General features: G+C 36.9%; 1 protein-coding gene and 1 pseudogene across 1 annotated transcript; both read left to right on the forward strand.

Moving 5' to 3' along the window:
- The first annotated feature begins 274 nt into the window (after nt 1–274).
- On the forward strand, nt 275–18,320 carry LOC101964566 (cell surface glycoprotein CD200 receptor 2). The gene is made up of 6 exons (XM_078044227.1): nt 275–535; nt 3,004–3,057; nt 4,680–5,000; nt 5,122–5,370; nt 15,422–15,545; nt 15,956–18,320. Exons 1-6 carry the CDS (start codon nt 472–474, stop codon nt 15,960–15,962), a joined length of 819 nt encoding a protein of 272 aa, XP_077900353.1. The 5' UTR covers nt 275–471; the 3' UTR covers nt 15,963–18,320.
- Nucleotides 9,199–10,065, forward strand: LOC144376414 (cell surface glycoprotein CD200 receptor 1 pseudogene; annotated as a pseudogene).
- Nucleotides 18,321–22,859: the final 4,539 nt, after the last annotated feature.

Raw genomic sequence — 22,859 nt, forward strand, 5'->3', positions numbered from 1 at the left:
ATACACTCACTAAACATTTAAAATCAAGGTGGATGCCTCATCTTTGGTACTAAATTTATATGCTTCTAATGTTTTTAAACTAGTGTCTTATGGATGTACATGATGTTGAGATACAATGTGGTATATTCATATACAAATGTAGGAAAGTCAGGCTAGATTCATTTCATTGACTTTCCCTATCCCATAAATTGCTATGTAATTAATTTTGTTATTTTAGTGCTATGGGAGAATCAATGATTCTTGGCTTTTTTCCGTTATCACTCACCAAAACTAATTGTATTTCCTTCCCATGACTAATCAGCGAAAATCATACAGAAAGAAAATTAAGATAACAATAAACAAAATGAAAAGGAGAAATAACATGTAATCCTGTTGAACTGAGAGTACACACAAGTGACAAGAAGGGAGAGATTCAATGAGCCCAGAGATTGATTCACAGTGGATTTGTGTTTAAGTAGAACACCACTCTAAATGCATACTTTGAAGAATACTTTGGCTTTGAGGTTACTGACCTCCATCATTATCATGGTACCTGGTAAGTGTGACATTTTGACATTTTTAGAAGAAAATAAAACCATCTTTAAATAGGGACAAGGATTCTCTTGATTCAATTGTAAGATGCTTTTTGAATTGTCCTGTAATGATAAATTTGTGCACTATCTGGCACACAGCTTCTGATGTCTCTTACTCCAGTGATGCACTAACTGTTGTCACCATGCAGTACAATAGACCATTAAAACTTATCCCTCCAGTCTAATTAGAATTTTTATCCTTGGACCAACACCTTACTTTTTGCTGTTCCTCCCCAAAACCTCCAGTGTCTGGTAACCACGTTTTTACTCTTTGTTTCTATGAGATCTACCTTTTTAGATTCTATATAAAAGTGAGATCATGGGCTGGGGATGTGGCTCAAGCGGTAGCGTGCTCACCTGGCATGCGGGGCACTGGGTTCTATCTTCAGCACCACATACAAAATAAAATAAAGATGAGATGTTGTGTCCACCGAAAACTAAAAAATAAATATTAAAAAAGTTTTTTCTCTCTCTCTTTAAAAAAAGTGAGATAATATAGTATTCGTTTTCCTGTATTTGACTTATTTCACTTAGCATAATAATTTCACTTAGCACTTCCATCTCTTGTTGTCATGAATGACAAAATTTCCTTCTTTTTAAAAGGCTATTCTGTTGTATGTGTGTGTGTGAAGTGGAAAATATATATGTATCTATACTTGTTTTGTCCTTTCCCCAGTGATGGACATTTAAGTATTTGCATATCTTAGCTATTTTGAATAATGCTGAAATTAACAGAATAGTGCAGATATACATGACATATGTATTTCAGATCTTTTGGATATATGACTGGAAGTAGATTGCTAGATGATGTGAGGTGAGGAGGGGTGGGATAAGAAAAGTACAGTAAAATGAATCTGACCTAATTTTCCTATGTACATGTATCAATATACCACTGCGAATCTCACTGTCATGTATATCCACAAGACTAATTTTAAAAACTATTAAGAACAGAATATGTATCCCCTTGTTGATGAAAGTAGTCTAGAGAGGTCAGTTATACTGAGTTGATTGATGGGATTATTGAGTTCAGTTATATGTGTCCTTTCTGATTTTATGCCTGTTGGTTCTGTCCATTTTGATTTATTCTTAATATTATATCAGTTTTAGTTTCATACATTTTGACACTCTGTTGTTAGGTATGTATGTGTTAAGAATATTAAGTCTTCTTGGAGAATTGATCACTTTAACCTTACACAATGCCTGTCTTTAGCTCTGATACTTTTCCTTGTTCTGAAATCTTTTCTAACTAAATTAATGTAACTATTCACACTTTCTTTTACTAGAATTATCATAGTAACTCTTTTCCTCCCTTGTACATTTAAACTATATTGATCCTTATATTTATGTGAATTTTGTATAGATATAATACAGTTGGGTCTTGCTGTCTGACCTATAGTGAAGAATTTCTCTCTTAATTGGTGTGTTTAGATCATTGATTTTCAAACTGACCTGATATATTTGGATTACAAGCTGCTGTAGTTTCTACTGTTTTCCTTTTGTTGCTCTCTTTCCTTTTTTTCCCCTTCTGTCTGCCTTTTATGGTTTCAGTGGAGCATTTTTAATAATTCTGTTTTGTCTCCTTTCTTAGTATAACAAATATGTTTCTATTTTTACTTTTCATGGTTGCCCTAGAATTTGCAATATGCATTTATGACTAACCTGAATATACTTTCATAAACAGTATTTTGCTTCATGGTTAATACAAGTACCACATAATAACAAAATAATTTGAATTTCTCACTCTTGCATCTTGTTTTTTTTTTAAACACAATAAAGCAAGCTCTCAGTAATCATATTTGAGAGTGTATAGGACTACTTTGATGAGAAAAGAATTCATCTCACCCAAGGGTCTTAGGAACCGTGAAGTTAGAAAGTTGAAGGAGGTGAGGACTTCCAACTTTGTTCCTCCTTCTGACTTTGCATCACTGCCTCCCTTTTTAAATTAAAAAAAAACTTTGGGACAGAAGAGAGATAAATGAATTCTTCTCAATTCTGATCCTAAATTCCTTGAGAAAAGGCTCTCCTTTTCCATCTAGGTGAGGTTCCCATCACTGGACCATACAACTTTAGTTAGGTGGTGGCATATACAGTTAGATGCCCATACTGTACCAATCCCCCTAGCTGGAGAAGGAGTTGGGGGTAGAAGAAGGGATACAGGGTTACCTTGTATAAAATGGATGACAAAATGAGGGGTCCTATAGTAGGAAATCATTTATTAATACTTTCCAAATATAATTTTCAAGTAATTGTCAAGTAACATACTTTATTACTAGATGCCATAATTTTTAATTTCTGTTTTGCAATGATTATATGTTAGTGATGGTTAACCAATTGTCTCTCATGTTGAATGATAATATGGAGAAATAATGGCTTCTAGTCTATTTGAGCACATAAAATTGATTTCATTTACTCTTCTTTAAATGCTCTCTAGATTCAAGTAGTTCTTGCTTGGATGGACAGCAGACGGCATTATCCCCTATGGAAGGTAATATGCTTCCTTATGGAGGGCCAGCACTAAGGGGATGGAGAGTGGAACTTTTTTAGAAACAGTGGTTGATGGCCTGGCTGCAGGCCAGCCCTATGACAAACTTTTCAATATGGTAATCTGAATGTTGTGGTTGGGTGCCCCAAATGACCCTACTACTACTTGCTCCCTAAACAAGGCACAGTCTTATTTGCTGCTACACCTCTGTCAAGCTAGAGTGGTGGGAAGAGCATGGGTTTAACTTCCTGTCAGGACTGAGTTTAGGTTCCATCTTTTTCTTCATCTAGTTATGTGATGTTTGGTTGACCATGAAATGCAAGCACTTGTATACACAAAAGAGAGAGTGATACTAAAACAGGAAAGGACAGGTATTAATGGTAGATTTTAGTGAAAGAAAGCTTCATTCACATAAAAGGTTTGCTCTACTATAATTGCTCTGCCTGTGTTACAGTGATGACATTAAGGACCTCATCTTTGTTAGAGGTGAGTTGTGGCAGGTGCATTGTTGAGTAATCGCCTCTCAGTAAACCATGCTCAGTCATGGACAGCATATGCTATTTTATGGGAAGGTGAGATTCTATGTTTGATGATATTTGTAGGTCAGAGGCCTCAAGTTTTGCATTAAAAGATAGACACAAGGGGTCAACTGTTATATTTAATTCTGAGAATTGGATTGAACATACTGAAACAAAATACATAAGCGCAGGTCATCATTCATCTATCTATGGGTATATGTTGGTCTAAACAAGAAGGAAGAAAAAATATCCAAAGTCTATGATAAATATCACACATTTGCAAAAAAATCCTTTTTTATGAAAATTTCCAAAGCAGAACAAATTTTGGGTTTTGTTTCTTAATTTACATAGCACATTTCTTTTTTACCTGAAGTGAATATATGTAGACATCTCTAGGCATTGTCATTTTTCTTTTTTATGTAATCACTAATCTGATGAAATAACAGATTATACTAAAATCTGTTGATTTCGCTGAGTCTGTTATTCTCTAAAAATATAAAATGTTTCCAACTAGTTCAACCTGAATTCCATCTGAGTTACTTTTAATGAAAGTATCATATACTTTCTAGATGCATGTTTATCTTAAATGTTACCATGAGGGACAGATATTCAATTTTGATGCTACCAGTTTTTTTTTTTTTTTGGCATTTATCGAATTTCAAGGGGAGACAACCACATAACTAATATTCTGTTTTCTTTTGTTTCCCAAGGAGCATATATTGTGTGACTAATCCAACATTGCTCACCACTAAAACATTAGATTTAGGACATTACTTGTCCTAAATTGTCATTTTATTTAGAACTCTTTTTTCTGTCAGTCTGTCTTCAGGTTTCAAAACTCTGATTTAATTCCAACATATTTATAATGCATTTTCTTTCCATGATAATGCATAATACTGAATGAAATTGATTAACATTTGGATTTGGTATAGTATATTATATATATTTTGTGAATGTTAATTTATTGTATAAGTCTAATATTTCTGGAATAAGATCAACAGGAAAGCAAGGTTCTAGCACAACTTTATGTAGTCTTCTGTAAAAAAATTGAAAACACAAAGTTCTTTATCAAGGTTTTCTTTTCTCATTCTCCTTGTGTGTGTCCAGATAACACTTGGCTGTCTGTGCAGATGGGTACAAAGGCTGTGCTCTGTTGCCCTCGTATTCCACCAACATCAGTGTTGATAATAACAACATGGAAAATACACCTCAGAGACAAGCCTTCGTGCACCATTTCCCTCAACAGAGAAACAAATCAGACCGGGAACAACAACTGTACTGATGGGAGAATCTCCTGGGCCTCCAGACCTGACCAGAATCCTGAACTTCAGATCCATCCAGTGTCCATCTCACATGAAGGGGATTACAGGTGTGAAATGGGAGCAACTGATGGAAATTTTGAACATACATATCACCTCCAAGTGTTAGGTAAAGAATGTCGTCTACTGTGATATTTTGGGTTAACTGGATTTGTGACTGAAACAGATGTCTCTGTAATCCCATGACCGTATGTTGAGACTGAAGCATGATTTTCCTTCCATCTCTGCAGTGCCCCCTGAAGTGACCCTGTCTCTGGAGAAGAACAGAACTGTGGAGTGCAAAGCAATTGCAGGCAGGCCAGCTGCACAGATTTTTTGGGCCCCGGAGGGGGATTGTGTCACTGGGAAAGAATACCAGGACAATGGCACAGTGACGACCAGGAGTAGGTGCCATTATCCAGATGGCAATCTGTCCACCATGACCTGCTTGGTCTCCCACCAGACTGGCAACAGGAGTCAATCCATAGATCTGCTTCCTGGTTAGTAATTCTTCTAGTTGTTAAAATTTGTTTGATTGTTTCTCATTATTTTAAAAGAGTTATGTTAAGAAAGAAAATATGGTGAAATTTTATTCATAGTTGTTCTTTTCAGCTTCCATTGTATCACTCTTCTCTTTCTAAAGAGGTGTCTAGAAGAATTTGTTTTAAAAAGCCATATTTTAGAATGCAATGTATTCTCCTTTTTGAAAATGTTTTTTAGTGCATCATAGTTATTCATAATAATCAGGTTTATTTTTACATAATCATACATGCATGAAATATAATTTTTAAATTTCATTCCCTAGTGCTTCCTCTTTGCCTCCCTTCCTCCCTTCTCCTGTTACTCTACCTCTATTGTTCTTCCTTCTTTTTTAAATTGGTGATTTAAAGGTTAAAGGTGAAATTCACTGGTATAGTCACATAAGTACACAGCATATTTTGATTGATTTCATTCCTCAGTTTCTCCCTTTTCCTGTCCCTCTTCTCTCCCCTTCAATCTCTGTCCTTTATTCCACTGATCTTTCCTCTATTTTCATGGAGTCCCCTCAGTTTCCCCTAATTTTGCTCTAGCTTCCACTTTTTAGGAAAAGATTCAACCCTTGACTTTCTGAGTCTGGCCTGTTTCAGTTGGCATAATGTTCTCTAGTTCCATTCATTTACCAGCAAATGCCATAAACTCATTCTGCTTTTTGGCTGAGTAAAACACTATGGTACATATATACTGCATATTCTTTATTCATTCATCTGTTTAGAGTCACCTGGGCTGGTTCTAAACTTGGCTATTGTGAATTGCATCATCAATAGATGGGCAAAAGAATTAAACACACACACACACACACACACACACACACACACATACACACACACAGAATTAAACAGATATTTCTTAAAAGAAGAAACACAAAATGTCCAACAAGTATACAAACAAGTTCGACATCCCTAACAATTAGGGAAATACAAATCAAAAGTACATTGAGAGTTCATCTCACTCCAGTTAGAATGGCAAGAAAGGGAAGTCAGAGCTATAACAATAAAAAATGCTGGCAAGGATGTTATGGAAAATTTATACTTATACATTGTTGGTGGTACTGCAAACTAGTATAGCCACTATGGAAAACAGTATCAATATTACTCAAAAGACTAGCAATGGAACCAGAATATGACTCAGCCAACCCACTCTTTAGTATTTATCCAAAAGAACTAAAATCAGCATAGTATATTCCTCCAATATTTATTGCTTATTCTTCATTTAATGCTCCCTTCTACACTTATAATAAATTGACTTGAATGTGTATTTTTAAAAGTATATTCATGTTTTTAAGATATTATTTTTAAAAAGATCCAATTATACATGATAGTAGAATGTGTTTTGACGTATTATACACAAATGGAGCACAATTTCTCATTCTTCTGGTTGTACATGGTACTGAGTCACTCTAGTAGTGTAATTACACATGTATATAGGGTAATAATGTCTGTCTCATTCTACCATCCTTCCCATACCTACAGCCCACCCCTCCCCTCACATCCATCTATACAAACCAAAGTTTTTTAATTATTCTCTATCTCCCCAACGCCACTATGGATCAACATCCACTTTAAGAGAAACATTTGGCTTTTGGATTTGAGGGATTTGTTTATTTCACTTAACATGATATTCTTTAGTTTTATCCATTTACCTGCAAATGCCATAATTTCATTCTTGTTTAAGGCTGAGTAATATTCCATTGTGGATATATATCACTGTGTTTTTATTCATTCATGTGCTGAGGGCATCTAGGTTGGTTCCAAAGTTTAGCTATTATGAATTGAACTGCTATAAACATTGATGTGGCTGTGTCATTGTAGTATGCTGATTTTAAGTCCTTTGGGTATAAACCAAGGAGTGGGATAGCTGGGTCAAATGGTGGTTTCTTTCCAAGTTTTCTGAGGTATCTCCATACTGTTTTCCATAGTGGTTGCACCAATTTGCAGTCTCACCAGCAATATATGAGTGTACCTTTTTCCTTACATCATCACCAACATTTATTATTGCTTATATTCTTGATAATTGCCATTTTGACTGGAGTGAGATGAAATCTTAGATTAGGTGTCTGAAAAATGTGAAACCTTTGATTAATACCTTCTGAATATGGTTTTCAACATATTAACATAGTTTTATTACTAGATAGCATAACTTCTAATTTGTGTTTTGCAATGATTATATAATTATATGATGGTTAACCAATTGTCTCTCATGTTGAAGGAGAATATGGAGAAATACTGGCTTCCCCTTCATTTGAGCACATCAAATTGATCTCATTTACTCTTCTCTAAATGTTCTCTAGATTCAAGTAGTTCTTGCTTGTTTGGACAGCAAATGACATTACCCCCTATGGAAGGTAATATGCTTCCTTATTGAGGGCCAGCACTGAGGGGATGGAGAGGTGAACTTTGTTAGAAACAGTGGCTGATGGGCAGCCTCTTGTCTGGCTTTAGAATATGGCAATCTTTGTGTTTTGTTATGAGGTGTCCCAAGTGACACTACCACTACTTGCTCCCTGAACAAGGTACAGTCTTACTTGCTGCTACACCTGTGTCAAGTTAGAGTGGTGGGAAGAGCGTGGGTTTGACTTTCTGTCAGGACTGTGTTCAAGTCCTATCTCTTTCTTCATCTAGTTACATGATCTTTAGTTGACCACAAAATGCAAAGGCTTGAGTACCCAGAAAAGAGAGTGATACTAAAACAGGAAAGGACAGATATTAATTGTAGATTTTAGGGTAAGAAAGTTTCATTCCCACAAAAGGTTTGCTCCACCATAGCCGCTCTGCCTGTGTTACAGTGATGACATCACTGACCTCACCTTTGTTACAGGTGAGTTGAGGCAGGTGCATTGGTTGAGTAACCACCTCTCAGTAAACCATGCTCAGTCATGGACAGTTTATGCTGGTTTTTGGGAAGTGTGAGATTCTATATTAGAAGATGTTTGTAGGTTACAGGTCTCAAGTTTTGCTTTAAAACATGGACACAAGGGGTCAACTTTTATATTTAATTCTGAGAACTGGATTGAACATGCTGCAGCAAAATATGTGAGCACACGTCATAATTCATTTATCTGTGGATATATGTTGCTCTAAACAAGAAGGAAGGGAAACTTCTCCAGATACTATGTTTGATAATATCACACATTTACAGTAAAAACTGAAAGTTTTTCATTTTTTTATACACCAAACTACTTTTTTTACCATAAATAAATATTTTGAAGTTCTCTTTTCACTAGGCATTATCATTTTTTCATTTTCATGGAATGGCTGAACTGCTGAAACTGCATATTATTTCAAGATATATTGGTTTTACTGACTTGTGATTTGTAAATTATAAAAATTAAAAAATTCCATCACGCTCAATCTAAATGCTATATTATTTAACTTTAGTAAAAATGCCACATACTTCCCACATTTATGTTGTCTGGAATTGCACCCTTAGTAACAGGCATTTAGATTTAATGTTACTGATAGTTTTGTACTCATCAAACCTCAAGGGGAGATCACAACCTGATAATTATTCCATTTTATTTATCTCCCTACGAGTATGAATTGTACAATCAAATCAGTATTGCTCACTGCCAAAATATTAGAATTAGAACATTATCTTTGTCATTTAATTTAGAATTCTGTCTTCATGTCTGTTTCTAGACATTGAAACTCCTGATTTAATTTCAACATATTTTATAATGCATAGTTTCCCTAATAATTCATACTACAGGAGAAAAATTGTTAATATCTGAATTTCCTTTAGTACATTACGTATATTTTGTGAATGTTAATTTCTTATGTAAATCTAGTATTTCTGGAGTAAGGTCGCCAGCTAAGCAATGTTGTACTAGGACTTTATGTAATGTGCGGTGGATAAATCACACACACAGGTCCTTTATCAAGGCTTTCTTTTCTCATTCTCCTTGTGTATGTATGCATGTGTGTCCAGTTACCACTTCACTGTCTGTGCAGATGGGTACCAAGGTGGTGCTCTATTGCCCTTGTATTTCATTGACAAGAGTACTGATAACAACATGGCAAATACGCTTCAGAAACAAGCCTTCGTGCAAAATTGCTCACAACAGGGAAACAAACCAGACCATCAAAACCAGCTGTGTTGACAGGAGAATAACCTGGGCCTCCAGACCTGACCAGAGTCCTCACCTTCAGATTTATGCAACAGCCATCACTCATGATGGATATTTTAGGTGTCAAATGGCAACATATCATGGGAATTTCTGTCGTGGATATCACCTCCAAGTCTTAGGTAAAGAACATCATATGTTGTTGGGCTGGGGATGTGGCTCAAGCTGTAGCGTACTTGCCTGGCATGCATGGGGCACTGGGTTCAATCCTCAGCACTAAATAAAAATAAAGATGTTGTGTCCACCAAAAACTAAAAAATAAATATGAAAAAATAAAAAAGAAAGGAATGTCATATGTTGTGAATATGATATTTCAGATCATCAGATTTGTGACTGAATTAAGTGTCTCTAAATTTCATATTTCTTATGTTAAGATTGAAGCATGATTTCCCTTACATCTCTTCAGTGTCCCCTGAAGTCCCTGATTTCAGGGCAGAATGGAACTGGGGTATTAAAGGCAGTTGCAGACAAGTCAGCTGCACAGACTATTTGGACACCAGAGGGGGATTTTATCACACAGACAATTCTATGACAGTGACACAGTGATAGTTGGGAGTATGTGCCACTATTCAGATAGACACGTATCTATTATGACCTGCTTAGTCTCCCATTTGACTGGCAAGAGGAGTCTATCCATAGATCTGTTTCCTGGTTTGTAATTTTTCTAGTTTGTTTTTTGTTTAAGAACTTGATGCTCTTACTTCTTCACTCTAGCTCTTGTCTTGTATTCATGTCCAAGATTCTTTACAAAACGAAACCTACATTTATTGTCTCTTTTATATTACCTCACATCTATCACTTGACATTTATTCCTTTATGTCTACCGTCCCAGAAAGTAGTTGGACAAAAAGCATCAAATATTCCCCAAATGTCAAATAAACTATAAATTTTTCTTTGTTAGCTTAATTAGCTTTATTGTAAGTTTTCACAAATATTACTGTTAAATATTTACCATTCAATGATGTTGAATAATTGGTAACTTTAAACAATATTTATTAATTCTTAATAGTTGATTTTTTTTTATAATATTCAGTATGGTCACTCCTCCTTTCTCATGTGTTTCCCTCCCATTCTCACTTGATTCTCTTCCTTTTTCCTCTGTATATTTTTTGATGAATGATAATTATGCATAATAGTGAGATTAATGCACATGACATAGCATTATAATTAGGTTAATATCATTTCCCTGTATTTCTCTTTTCTATGCCCTCTGGTTCCCTTCCTCTATTCTACTCATGAGACATGAGACCCTCCCTGCAACCTTTTTCCCTTTTTCCTCTACAGTTTTCACATATGAGGAAAAAAAACAGGACCCTTGATGTTCCAAGTTTGGTTTACTTTGCTTAACATAATGCTCTCAGGTTCTATCCATTTTCCTGAAAATGACATAATTTCATTCCTTATGACTAAATAAAACTCTATTGTGTATACATACCAATTGTATGTATGTATATGAAATATGAAATATCATATTCACAACATATGACATTCCTTTCTTTTTTATTTTTTAATATTATTATCTGTCCAAAGAGTAGCTAGCAAAGATATTTTCCCATTCTGTAGGTTCTCCCTTCACCTTCTTAATTATTTTCTTGGCTGTGCAGAAGTTTTTTTTAATTTGATGCCATTCATTCATTAATTCTTGGTATTATTTCTTGAACTTTAGGAGTCTTATTGAGAAAGCCATTGCCTATGCCTATATGTTAGAGTGTTGACCCTACATTTTCTTTAATGAGTTACCAAATTTGTTGTCTAATTCCTTGGTCTTTGATCCACTTTGAGTTGATGTTTGGGCAAAGTAAAGAAATAAGGATTTAGTGTCATTCTTCTATATTAGTATAATCAGTTTCCCCAGCCCATTTGTTAAAAAGCCTGTATTTTCTCTAATGTCTGTTTTTGGCACCCCTGTCAAGGATCACATGACTGTAGATGTGTGTGAATCTGTTTCTGTGTCTTTTGTTTGGTACCATTGGCCTATGTGTCTGTTTTTTTTTTTTAAGAGAGAGAGAGAGAGGAAAGAGAATTTTTAATATTTATTTTTTAGTTTTCGGCGGACACAACATCTTTGTTTTGCATGTGGTGCTGAGGATCGAACCCGGGTCGCACGCATGCCAGGCAAGCGCGCTACCGCTTGAGCCACATCCCCAGCCCTATGTGTCTGTTTTTATGCTAGTTCCATGCAGTTTTTGTTACTATAGGTCTGTAGTATAAGTACAGATCAGGTATTGTGATGTCTCCAGCATTGCTTTTTTTTTTTTTTGGTTTAGGATTACTTTTGCTATAGTGCATTTTTTATTCTTCCAAATGAAATTTAGGACTGCTGTTTCTAGTTCTATGAAGATTGCCATTGGTATTTTAATAGAGATTGCACTGAATCTGTACATTATTTTTGGTTATTTGGCCATTTTAACAATATTAATTTTGCCTATCCATGAAAATGGGAAGTCTTTCTATCTTGTGTCTTATTTAATTTCTTCTTTCAATATTCTAAAATTTTCATTGTAGACATCTTTCATTTCCTTGGTTAGTTTCATTCCTAGGTACTTTATTTTTGTTGAAATTATTGTGAATGGGATTATTTTCCTGATTTCTTAGAAAATTCATTGTTGGCATATAGGAAAGCTACTGATTTTTGTATGTTGATTTTATTTTCCATCTCTTGGTTCTCTTCTTAACATTCAGTTGACTTATTTGTTTTCATGTATTCATTCTATGAATGAAAGTATTTCTATGGGTTACATCCTTGACCTGATTCTCACTTATCTATGTTCCTCGAATAACCTCAAAATTATACCCATTGCTTCATCTATCAGCTAATTCTTAACTCTCAAATCTGTGTTTTCTTTTTGCCCAGATTTTGCTTCTTAGCTCTCTCAACTTGAAACTGAACAGGTTTACTTAGATGCATCAAGAGAAACTCAAATATTTCTACCCCTTCATGAGTTCTGCACGTTTGTTTTATAAATTTAAATTTCTGTACATTCTTTTGTACAAATCTTTCTGTACATTCTCTTCAATTATTTTCTTTTCTCCATATTTTTATTTGTGTATCATAATTATGCACAATAGTGGGATTCATTGTTACATATTCATACATGCACTTTATAACTTGATAAATTTCTTAAGCTAGAAACTTAAACAGATTCTACAACATCCTTCTTTCTTATTCCTCATATTCAAAACCAGTCACTCTGTTTTATTGATTTGACCTTAGAAATCATTCTTAAATATGGAAGCTTCTCTTTCTATCTTAGTATTTGTATGATCATCTCTCACCAAGATTATTGATATGGCTTTAGAGCAAGACTACTGGCCCTTAGCTTACTTACTTTCAATTTATTCCCTGGATTATTTCACAAGGACCATTCTAAAATGAAAAATGTCCCACTCCTCTACTTACATGACCCCCAGGGCTCCTTTGGCTTCATGGAAAGCTAAACCCCTTTGACAGCTTGCACTACAGCAGCTCTTCTCTGCCTCATGTCTCACTCTTCTCCAGTCTGCACCCCAGGTATATGGATCCTTTTCGGCTTTTCAAAAGTATTCTGCTCTGTTTCTCTGTTGCCTTTTACACTCAGCTTCAACATCCCCACAGTGTGCTTCTTTCTCTGTGCTCATTTCTTGCATTGCATTTGATCAATTCCTATTGAGGTTTTGAGACTTAGTTTGCCATTGCTCCTCTGGGATGATTTTTTTTTCTTTAACTTGAAGCTTAGTCAACTATTTCTTCTCTGTATTGACGTAATGCTTCATGCGTGCCTCTGTCAGGGTACTTCTATATGTCTGTCATTGATGGCTCTGAACTATTTTCACTCACAATATGACACCAAATGAGCATGGTTCTTTTCTTTGCACACCAACCAATACTCTAAATCTCCAGGTATTAACCAGGTGTCTTGAAATTCGATTTAACTCTGATGCTAACTCCTGGGATTTGCACAGATCCCACAGCTTAGGGAGTCAGTCTCACATACTGCCCGCACTTGAGACACCAGTAACAGGTTTTAGTTGCCACCTGTACTTACAGCTAATTGACTATAAATTCAAGGAGTTCCCACATTCCTCCGATCAGATTCAATAATCTGCCAGAATGGCTCACAAAACTCAGGAAGGCATTTTATTTACTGTTATTCATTATTATAAAGGAAACAACACAGGATCAGCCAAATGGAAGAGATACCTAGGGCAAAGTACAGGGGAAGGGGCCTGGAGCTTCCATACCATCTTAGAGAAAGCCATTCTCCCAGCTCCTGGATATGTCTTCTAATGCAGAAGCTATCCAAACCCCATTGTTCACTGTCTTTATGGAGACTTCATTACATAGGCTTGATTGACTAAATCATTGGTGTTTGATGATTAACTCAATCTCTAGCCTCCTTAGAGCTCAGTGATGGTGGTTGTGGTGGTGATGGGGGCTGAATGTTACAACTCTAATCATGCCTTACCTTTTCTGATAACTAACCCTCATTCTGAAGATATATAAGGTCTTCCAGACACCTGTCATCTTGCTAGCATACAAAAGATACTCTGACTATAGTGGTATTTCCAAGGTTTTAGAAGTTATGTGCCAGGAGCCAGGTAACAAAGACATTATATTTCTCTGTGTATCACAACTACAGATGTCTTTGACTTCCAGTATGTTGTAAGTTCCTCGAAAATAGGAACCACTTTTTTTTTTTCCAATTCTACGTCACTAAGGTCTGTCACAATACCTGACACAAATAATTGCACAATTAGGTTCTGATTATCAGAAAACCCTGTCTCTACATTTTCCACTCTATGCCCCAAATCCTCAAAGCTTTAAGTTGTTCCTTTCCCTTGAAACATCCTTCCTTCTTCTCTTAACCTGTTTAATACTGCAGACAGCAAAGCTCAGTTTAAATCCCACTTCTCTCTGACCCCTGGAGTTGATGAACCATTCTTATTCCTCAGATGGTTTATAATCTAATGCTCATCAGCACCATTTGCTCTCTCATGACTTCTCTTTCATTTGTGTAAATTTGACTTCTCCAGTTAGACTCTGAGCTTTTGGGGGACTGCATTCATATTGTCCTTTTTAAAAAATTTATTTAAAAAAATTTTTAAATTTTATTTATTCTAATTTGTTATATATGACACTAGAATGCATTTCAATTATAGTGCACATTCATATCTCTGGTTGAACACAAAGTAGAGTCACACCATTCATGTCTTCATACATGTACTTAGGGTAATGATGTTCTTCTCATTCCACTGTCTTTCCTATCCTTGTACCCCTCTCTTTCCTTCCCTCCCTTTTGCGCTGTCTAAAGTTCATCTATTCCTTCCATGATCCCCCATCTCCAGTATGAATCAGCATCCTTATCATATTGTCTTCTTATCCCCTCATTGTGCCTTTTCACAGAAGAAAAGATTGCAGAATAATGATCCGATTAGTCTGCTTTTATCTTTTAAACAAATCCCAGGGGGCATTTTACAGATGAGTAAAACGGAAGTAGGAAGACATAAAACACTTTATTAAAGTGGTTCTATCTACTCAGTGACAAAATCATTTCACTGTGTTGAGTGTTATCGGATCATGCCCAAAATATTCAGAATAAGACTAAACTATGCAAGGGAAATTTTCTTTTTCTTTAAATATTTAGAACAATTAAAAATACTTAGAATAGTTTTATTCTTTCAGAAAATATGTGTTAAAATGTACCAAGTACAAAACAAAGATGTGGTTCCTGAACTCAGTCATGAAATAATGATACATTAATAATATTTGAAATATAATTTAGAATTTTACAAATTTTGACAATCTATGAACTTTTAGGAATATTTTTAAAGTATTCTTTTAAACCGTTGACTCCAATTTGTGAATTATAAGAATCTTCCAACAGACTTTTAACTGTTACCTACATTTAAAGTTCTCGGAACACCAGAATCTCCAGGTTCAACTCTGCTGATCATTCTCTATGCGAAACTCTCTCTTCTTTTGGTCATTCTGGTCATCGTGGGATTTGCTTTCTCCCAGAGGATAAATGGTTGCAGGTAAGAACTGAGGATTGAACTGGTAAGACTCAGTAGGAAGCAAACATCACTGGGAGACTTTTGAGTTCCTTCTGTGCTGGAGTGAGCTTGACACATTTCATGATACATTGCATTTGCTGCCTCAGCCGATTCTTTAACATTAGGCTTGGTGAACAACTGGAAGACCTGGCAGAGGTGTCCACAGAACTGGGGCCAGAGCTTTGTTATGATTTTGAACCAAGAGAGTCCTAGCCTAGCACACTCCTTGAAATTCCAGCAGGAGGTTAAGAGGCTGCTGGTACTTCTCAAGAGTTTGCTTCCATGTTTCCATGATTCAGATGACTTGTTTCTTGCATTGTCATTATTATTATTATTATTATTATCATCATCATCATTAATAATATTATTGTTATTATTATGTTTCTTCCTAGAGAATAAAAATCAGAAGAGCTGGAAGTCAGTTGATATGACATCATAAGAAAACAGCCATTTGTAATCAGCCTCATGTTCAACATCTAGCTGAAGTACACTTTCGTACCTAAGCGTTTATGAGAATGGACATAAGTTGGCAAGCTGTTTCAGTCTCTTTACATACAGTATATACACATGTGCAAAAGCTTGGTGTTTGCTGTCATAAATGTCAAGGATGCTTTGTCTATTCTTCCCTTTCCTTCAGTGAATGCTTATTAGACAAAGTAAAACAATCCTGCTTCCCAGCCTAAAGAAGAAGATGGCTCAGCAATTCAAACAACAATGCTGAGCAGTTTTTCTACACCCCTTGAGTCCTTTGGATGGTGCTTTCATCCAGCTTCTTGGTTCCTTTGCCCACTTGAGATGCTATCAAAGTTGCAATGGCTAGAGCCACTATAAACACTGCCTGCAAGTTGGCCAGTAGCGAACCTTCTGTCCTTTTCTTTTCTTGCTAGCAAGTACCAGGGCAGTCACATTGCATATTTGGACTGAATCCTAAGTGAATGGCTTAGAGTCTTTTTTTAGCAATAGTTGCATTTTAGTAGAAGTTATAAATTGTTCCCAACTAAGGAACTGCCAGTGTCTTTGGAGACAATGCTGAAGGTCCCCTGACCTTTTAGAGCTCTAAGTGTCTCAGTACTATTTGTTGTTTATATTCCAAGTTACAGATTGGAATGGATTAATGGGGGTAAAGGGTGGGATATTGGTAAAGCCCTAATATCTTGAAAGGCTGCTGATTCAGATGGTAATCCTGTAGTAATAAGTGTTGTTTTACCTAAATGTATCTTTTTTTTCCCTCCATACTGTAGATTGAACCCAGGGATGTTTCACCACTGAGCCATGTCCCCAACCCTTTTCATTTTTTATTTTGAGATAGAGTCTCACTAAATTTGCTTAGGGCCTTGCTAAATTGCTGAGACTACCCTCAAACTTGTGGTCCTCCTCCCTCAGCCTCCCAAGTCACTGGGATTATAGGCATGCACCACCAAGCCCAGCTAAAGGAATCATTTTTTATGTAAAGTTGTGAGTGATTTGGGCTACTAGTTTTGTTTTCAATAAACTGTAGGGGAGAAAATGAATGCTTAATACTGGAAGATACTACACTAGTCCAGTACTCTAATTAGGTGGTGCTTTCATCCTAGATTCTTGGTTGCCCACTGAAAAAGTTTAATTCTTACTCAAATCACACTCCAATGTAGTTGGTGGGTCTGAGACAGTGGTTCCACAGGTATTGCTCCAAGCTAGCATTTTATCCTCTTTATGCTATGACTCTGATTTCCTCAGAGTACTCTGTAGTCACCTGGTGAAAAGGCAGCAGGATTTTATGTGGGAGGATTTTACAGGCCAGACTTGGAGTAGCAGTTACTTCTACTTGCATTCCATTGTCTAGTGTTCAGTCTGAAGGTCATGGTAACTTGTACAGAGCTTGGAAAATGGTCTGAAAGCTTTGGAAGAAAAGGAATCAAGCTTGTTATACATCTAGCCAATAGTAAATAATAGGACCAGTGCTAAGATTAATGCCTACTCTATTAGTCATCTAACATGAATTAATAAATAATTTCATTAGTAAATATCATAGATATTTATTAGATTTTGTATTAGATTTTTTTTCATGTTTATGATAGCATATTGAAAGTGAAGGAGTCTTGTAATTCAATTCTGTAATAGACTGAAAAAGACAGCAGAGATTGCAAGTTGCCTGGTCCATTGTGGTCCTACCCTTTCTCTTTGTGGCCACTGATTATATTCACATCCCCTTTTACCCATGTAAGCTTTCAGCGGATTTCAAAGTCCTTTCCGTAAGGAGTGTACATGCTTATCCACCATATGTAATTTGCTTTGGCCAATAAAATGAGGCAGCAGTGGCAGTGTACCATCTCAGCATGGGTCTTGTGAGGTCCTTCATGTTTTACCTACTACTCCAATAAGAACATGTCTGGCCTAAACTGCTGGGGGAGTGAGAACCACATAGGGTATAGCTGAATCTCCTCACTCCTACCTGCCCACCTCCCTGTTGAGTTTTGGCAAATGAAATATAAGCATATCATCTGTGATATTTTCTGGAAAACTTTTTGAAAGAGAAAGGAAGGGTGCTTTTCTGCTTTTCCTCCTCATTTCTTGGACTGCAACATTGGTGTGATGACTGGAGGTCCAGCAGCCAACTTGAGCTATGAGTGACCCTTGAGGATGAAGACTATTCACTGAGATGGATTTTAAAAAAATGGAAAAAGAAAGATGGAAGCATCCTGGGCCTGATGACCATGGAGCTGCCCTACCAACCCTAGTCCATCTACCTATTGACTTTGTATAAGAGAATAAACTATTTTATTCATGGCACTGCTATTTTGGGTTTTACTGTACACAAAGCCGAACTTCATCCTCGTTGTCATAAACACCTAGTTGGTCAATCTGAAGGTTTGTTGTCAATCTTGCAAGAACAGTTTATGTGCATATAGTGATCTATTTTTGTTCTTGACTTAGAGGTAATAAAACAGGCATAACATCAGAGGTTAGGAATCACAGAGCCATTTCTATGAAGATTTTGCAAGAACGGTTGGTTATGTAAAGTTAAGGGATGCTGTGGCTTGTGGTGGGTGGGAAAGGACTTGGGAATCTGGGGCTATGAGAAGATCATCTAGTTGTCACTAGACATGTGAGGACATATCTGCTTTGTAGGATTGGAAAGACGAACATACCATTGTAGGTAAGAGAAACAGAGGAATCGAGATCTTTTGGACTTTGTTGTGTTAATTCTTTTTTCACCAAAGGGACTCAATCATTTGTGGGAGAGATTTACGTGAATTCAGGCCACCTCTCTATCCCATTCTCACTGGCAGGACGTTATTGATGGCACGTGACTGGAAGAGTAGAAAACTATAGCCCCTCCTTCCAACCCCCATCTTCCTATCTCTACATAACGAGAATTAAAGATGGTGAGGGGGGGAACCCATATTATTTTTCTTTCTTGAACACCCATATGTATTATATATGCATGTACAGAAAAATTAATCACCGTCTCAAACTAAAGAAAATCTGGGGCTACTTGTGGCAAGACACAATTGAGGGCCACTAGATGGTGCTTCAACTTAATTCTTTTAACATTTTGAAGCAAGTTTAAAAAGCTACTTAACCTAAGGCAAAATAATCCTGTATTTTTTTTCTTTAATTTTTCCATACAACTGCCCTACCATTTACTAATTCTTCAGGTCTTCTTGGGTGGTTTTGAGACAATTACATCAGCAGTGGGTGGGGAATGTTCTAACTTAAAATTAAGAAGAAAAAAAAAAGTTTTTTCACTTCCTAAACTTGTACTACTCTTTTCACTAATTTAGTAGAAACATTTTCTTTACTGAATGGGGTAGGAGTGGATTTTAACAGCCTGGCTTCAGGGAAAAAGTAGTGTGAGTCTTCATGGTGAACCAAGATTACTACTCATTTCTTCAGATGAAGAGTTGAGATCACCCAGTTCTTAAAACTCCAACTGCTTGTTAAGTGTTCATGACTCCAGATTGTGAGAGCTATGGATAAAATTAGCTGGCCTTCTGCACTTCCGAGGCCCTCCCCAGCATCTTTGAGAAGCATACTTGGTATTCTAAAACTGGAAGGAAGCTACAGATAAATTAGGTCAACTTCCTCATTTTTCAAAAGAGGAAACTGAGACTCTCATAATTCAGTGGCTACTGGGTCTTAGAAAGAGGCCTATTTTTCTTGATGCCCAAAGGGAGGCAGGCAGCCATCATATGGCAACAGACAGACAATGGCACTTCACAGGAAGAGGAATGTCCCTCTCTTTCTTGGATTCTGTCTTCCTAGTGAAAACCAAGAACCCCCATGTGCTTCTTCTCTCCTTTGATGGTCAAGGCCACGGGACAGTTAAGAAACAGATATTATGCTTATGTTGATTGACCTTTGGTGGAGCTAGGGCTAAGATCAACAATTTTCACCAGACACATATCTTGGTGGGAGAGATGTGAGTGGAGACCTGAATAAATCTGGGGCATTGCTAAGAAGGTAGAAGTGGAGAATGGGTGTGAAGCCTCAGTGAAGGAGATGGTAATAGTTAAATTGAGTTTTATACGATGCCTTGGTGGATCAGGACAGGCAAGAAAGACTGCCAGAAGAGAAGACCTCACGGGCAACAGAGACGTACGTCAGGTGGTTATCTCTCCAGGCAATGGAGAAACTATCATCTCATACAAATCTTACATTTCATGAAGTCATCTGGGGACAGAGGACAGTTATTCTGCTAAGAATGCCAGGAGAGTTTTGCAGATCCAGCAAATCTTGATGAATTTATAATGTTCCCTGAACAGAATGTCCAAATCTTCTGACTGATTCACCCAACACTGATTTTAAGATCAAATGAGGAGCCAAGAACATTGGTCTGTACGCAGAGGAGAGCCGGAGAGGCTGGGAGAGGCTTGGGTCTGATGGATAATGTCGCTGAGTCTCAGAAGGGTGGGACTCGCTTTCTGAGCTGGGTGAAGCTGGCAGAGCTGAGTCTCCTAATTCTGGTTTTGCCTCATGAAATAGGAAAATAATACTAGCACTTAGTGTAGCTGAAGAGAGCGTTTTGAAGATAATCTTTATATATTTATAAATGTCCTTGTGGAAAGTGGTCTAGGAAGACAAGATCTTGTTATTAAGCCTACCTGCTGCCAAATGTACCTCCTGTACACATGAGTGTGTGTGTGTATATATATATATATATATATATATATATTTGTGTGTGTGTGTGTATTCTTTTCTCCTATGTAAGAAACAGAGAGCCCATGGGTACCATAGACACTGGATTCCATTTCTAGTGTGCCTTCTCTATTCCAAAGCTCCCTCATATTGAAGAGAGCTCTTTAGAGACACAATCATCACCAGGGAGAAAAGAAATGAGCATCTTTGCACAGTAGAGGGAGGCTATAGAGCAAAGCAAGATAATTTGCAACTTTAACTAGAGGAAGAGAAAAAATATTCACAGGTTCATATTAAAAACAAACAAACAAACAAAAAACAAATGTAACCGGATATGCTAAAACAACAGGACTTGATGAAATTCAATTCAGTGTTCTGACTTTTAGGTTAAAAAGAAAATAAATCACTTTCTAAATTGCCGTTTCGATTCACCTGTTGGTAAGAATGGGATCCCCCTGGGAAAACAAGGATGTACATGAGAAGCCAATCATTTACTGCTACCCTGTAACCTGATGAAAACGCTTGAGGACATCATGACTTGGCAGTTTCTCTTTCATGCTGCTATCTTTCTGAAAACAGAGCAAGAAACCTACTGAGGAGGGTGATCTGTGACTAAGACGACCGAGTTTTACTATGATTCTGAGGGGCAACTAGTCTGCCATGCAGCATGCAGGCGTTCAGTGGGGACCACAGAACCTGGAAAGGAAGTGGGTTTCCTCCTTTGTGGGTACCATGTGGCAGGCCACGCTATTGGGAAGACTAACCTGGTGTGTGGCTGTGAAGCCTTTCAGTTGACATGAATGCTTCTGCAGTTCTGAGGGAAGCTGGGTGGGAGTCAGGTGGAGATGAGGTTATATATTTTGTGTCCCCCTTCAAGAACTTACAGTTTATTTACCAAAAATTCCTGCATTCCCAGTTTTAAGGCTTTTGGCCCCAGACAACACCATCCACCACGACGTGACACCTTTGAAAAAACTCTGCCACAGACTTTCCCCATATTCTTTGTAATGGAAAATTGCAACATCATTTACAAGACATTGAAAACCAAGGAGCAGCCCAAGATGTCAGCTCCAAGAAGCTACAGTAAATGTCTTGGGACTAGAAAGAATGATTAAACAACTAGCATTCCAGCAAGAAGCATCTGTCTTTTGTCATTCTCCCCACAGCTACATAAAATGTGCAGAGGAAGGCCGCCATTTCGGTGGAGGTGAAGGAGGTCAGCTGTTGGTAACATTTTCCACTAAACTCCAGCTGCCTATCAAATGTAGCTCAAGACGGCCTGTTGCTGTCCACAGTAACCCATGACAGCCATTGCATCCTGCAGGTAGAACTTAGGGAGGATCGGATAGGAAACCTTATTCTTAAAAAAATTGGGCCTGGGTTTTAAAATTTATTTCAATTTTGCTTTTTTTTCTCTCTGATTTCTACCCCAAACATGCTTTCTTTGGCAGTCTCCCCAGAAAACTGTGAAGTCATAGAGCATAAGTTATTTAATTCTCACCTCTACAGGATGGTAAAACTTGCAAACCACAGCTGTTCTTGGGCAAGAGCTCTGGAGAGGCAGAAATCAGCAGATCCCCCAGCAATGCACACGTAGACGCTGGATGGACTGAGGGACAATCCATCTTCAGCTGTCATCACGTGTCAGGATGAGGCTATCTAGGTTTACATGATCTCTCCAAATTTTACTTAATTCCTCATAGTCAGTAGTGTTCTTTTCTTTAATGACTGCTTCTCAAGGAGACTAGGAAGTGAATTTATTCCAATGTTTCTTATTTATGGGTAAAAGATTGAGACAGCTATACCATACTTTTGTGTTCTGTCTTCCTCTATGATCCTCTTATTTTGATCCACACACCTATTATCCAACTTTCCTGGAAATTTATCTCAGTCCTTTCTTGTTTAATTTTCTGCTTTGGCTTGTGGTGTTCCTGCCTTTGTTCCCACCCCTGCCTTCTATTCAGTATAACAGCATCCATAAAATCTTTCCAGATGCCTTATTCTAAGTGAGGCATGGCTCCACCATAGAACTTCTTAAAATAGTATTTTGTGGAAATACCCTTGATTTTTATAGGTATTTGTGAATATTTATCTCCAACACTAAATTGTAAAATTCATGAGAACAGATGCCACAGGGCATTTATTTTTATGTTTTCTTGCTTAGCATAATATATATAA

Source organism: Ictidomys tridecemlineatus, chromosome 3, assembly GCF_052094955.1.
Source record: "Ictidomys tridecemlineatus isolate mIctTri1 chromosome 3, mIctTri1.hap1, whole genome shotgun sequence".
Classification (NCBI taxonomy): Eukaryota; Metazoa; Chordata; class Mammalia; order Rodentia; family Sciuridae; genus Ictidomys; species Ictidomys tridecemlineatus.